The sequence below is a fragment of the Netta rufina genome (assembly GCF_964035555.1).
Source record: "Netta rufina genome assembly, chromosome: 18".
Taxonomy (NCBI): domain Eukaryota; kingdom Metazoa; phylum Chordata; class Aves; order Anseriformes; family Anatidae; genus Netta; species Netta rufina.
In genome coordinates this window covers 9,427,739-9,429,408 of record NC_140142.1, presented here as the reverse complement: position 1 = coordinate 9,429,408, position 1,670 = coordinate 9,427,739, and the positions used below count along the sequence as shown (strand labels likewise).

At 47.1% G+C, this 1,670-nt stretch overlaps 1 protein-coding gene across 1 annotated transcript; it reads left to right on the top strand.

The window, feature by feature from the left end:
* Positions 1-497: 497 nt before the first annotated feature.
* On the top strand, positions 498-1,457 carry LOC311216416 (olfactory receptor 14A16-like; the record flags this gene model as incomplete). The annotated part of the gene is made up of 1 exon (XM_084297955.1): positions 498-1,457. One exon carries the CDS (start codon positions 498-500, stop codon positions 1,455-1,457), a length of 960 nt encoding a protein of 319 aa, XP_084154081.1.
* Positions 1,458-1,670: the final 213 nt, after the last annotated feature.

The window sequence follows — 1,670 nt, the reverse complement described above, 5'->3', positions numbered from 1 at the left end:
CACGCAGGACAGGGCAGGGTCCTGCTGGTGCCCAGAGCCTGCTGCCTGGGGCAGGCTGCTAAGAGGTCCACAGCACCCCCAGGACATCTTTGGGGGAAATTCTTAATGGGGAGCACCAACGCCTGCACTATCTAAATGAAAGGCACTCTCAGGAGTCTATGCTTCTGTTTTGCTGCCATGAAGGACAGTAAGGAGAATTGTAATGGATCAGTCCCTGATATTTTTACTATATACAGCAGGGTAGTACTGACACTTCCGAAGCCCACAGAGGACACAGAGGATTAACCTGATAATTATTGTATCCCTAGGGAAAAATAAAATAAAAATAAAAACTAAATATTTTACAAGCCGTAGCATGTATTCTTCACAGGGAAAAGACTGTGATTCTTGCTGAGAAGGTTTCAGGGAAATTTGTTTTAGGTTTTGCTCAGAAAACACTATCTAAAATTCCTCTTTAAATTTCTCAATGGACAGACTAACACAGCCAAAGCCAGCAAATGTCCAACAGCAGCTTCCCCACAGAGTTCCTCCTCCTGCCATTTGCAGACACACGTGAGCTGCAGCTCCTGCACTTTGGGCTCTTCCTGGGCATCTACCTGACTGCCCTCCTGGGCAACGGCCTCATCCTCACCGCCATAGCCTGCAACCACAGCCTCCACACCCCCATGTACTTCTTCCTCCTCAACCTCTCTCTCATCGACCTAGGCACTATTACCACCACTGTTCCCAAAGCCATGGCTAATTGCCTGTGGGATACCAGGACCATTCCGTATTTGGGTTGTGCTACCCAGGTCTTTATGTTTGTTGCATTTGTTCCAGCAGAGTTTTCTCTTCTCACCATCATGGCTTATGACCGCTACATTGCCATCTGCAAACCCCTGCACTACGGGACAATAATGGACAGCAGAACTTGTGTCAACATGGCAGCAGCTGCCTGGGGCAGTGGTTTTCTCAATGTTGTGCTGCACACTGCCAATACCTTTTCCCTTCCCCTCTGCCAAGGCAATGTCTTGGACCAGTTCTTCTGTGAAATTCCCCAGATCCTCAAGCTATTCTGCTCAGATGCCTACCTCCAGGAAATTGGACTTATTGTGGTTACTGCATGTTCACTTCTGGGGTGTTTTATTTTTATTGTGCTGTCCTATGTGCCGATCTTCAGGGCTGTGCTGAGGATCCCCTCACAGCAGGGCAGGCACAAAGCTTTTTCCACATGCCTCCCTCACCTGGTCATGGTCTTCCTGTACATCAGCACTGGCACATTTTCCTACCTGAAGCCCCCGTCCATGTCCTCCTCATTCCTGAATCTTTTGTTGGCAGTCCTGTATTCGGTGGTGAGTCCAACAGTGAACCCCCTCATCTACAGCATGAGGAACCAGGAACTCAAGGATGCAGTGTGGAAAGTTACGTCTGAGTGTTTTTCTGAAGCAATAAAATGTCTGTCTTCTGCATATCGCTGATAATGAAACTCACTAAAGACCAAGATATTTTTGTTTTGTTTCGTTTTTCTTTTCTTTTTACATTGCTAGAGCCCTGCAACATGAGGCAATGGGAAGGGGTCGGGAAAATTATTAGTTATTCACCAGTGAAATTTCGTAGACTAGATTGAGTGAATCACCCCAAATCATCTCCTGACATTGGAGATGTGTTTGACTCGATGATCCTTGTGGGTC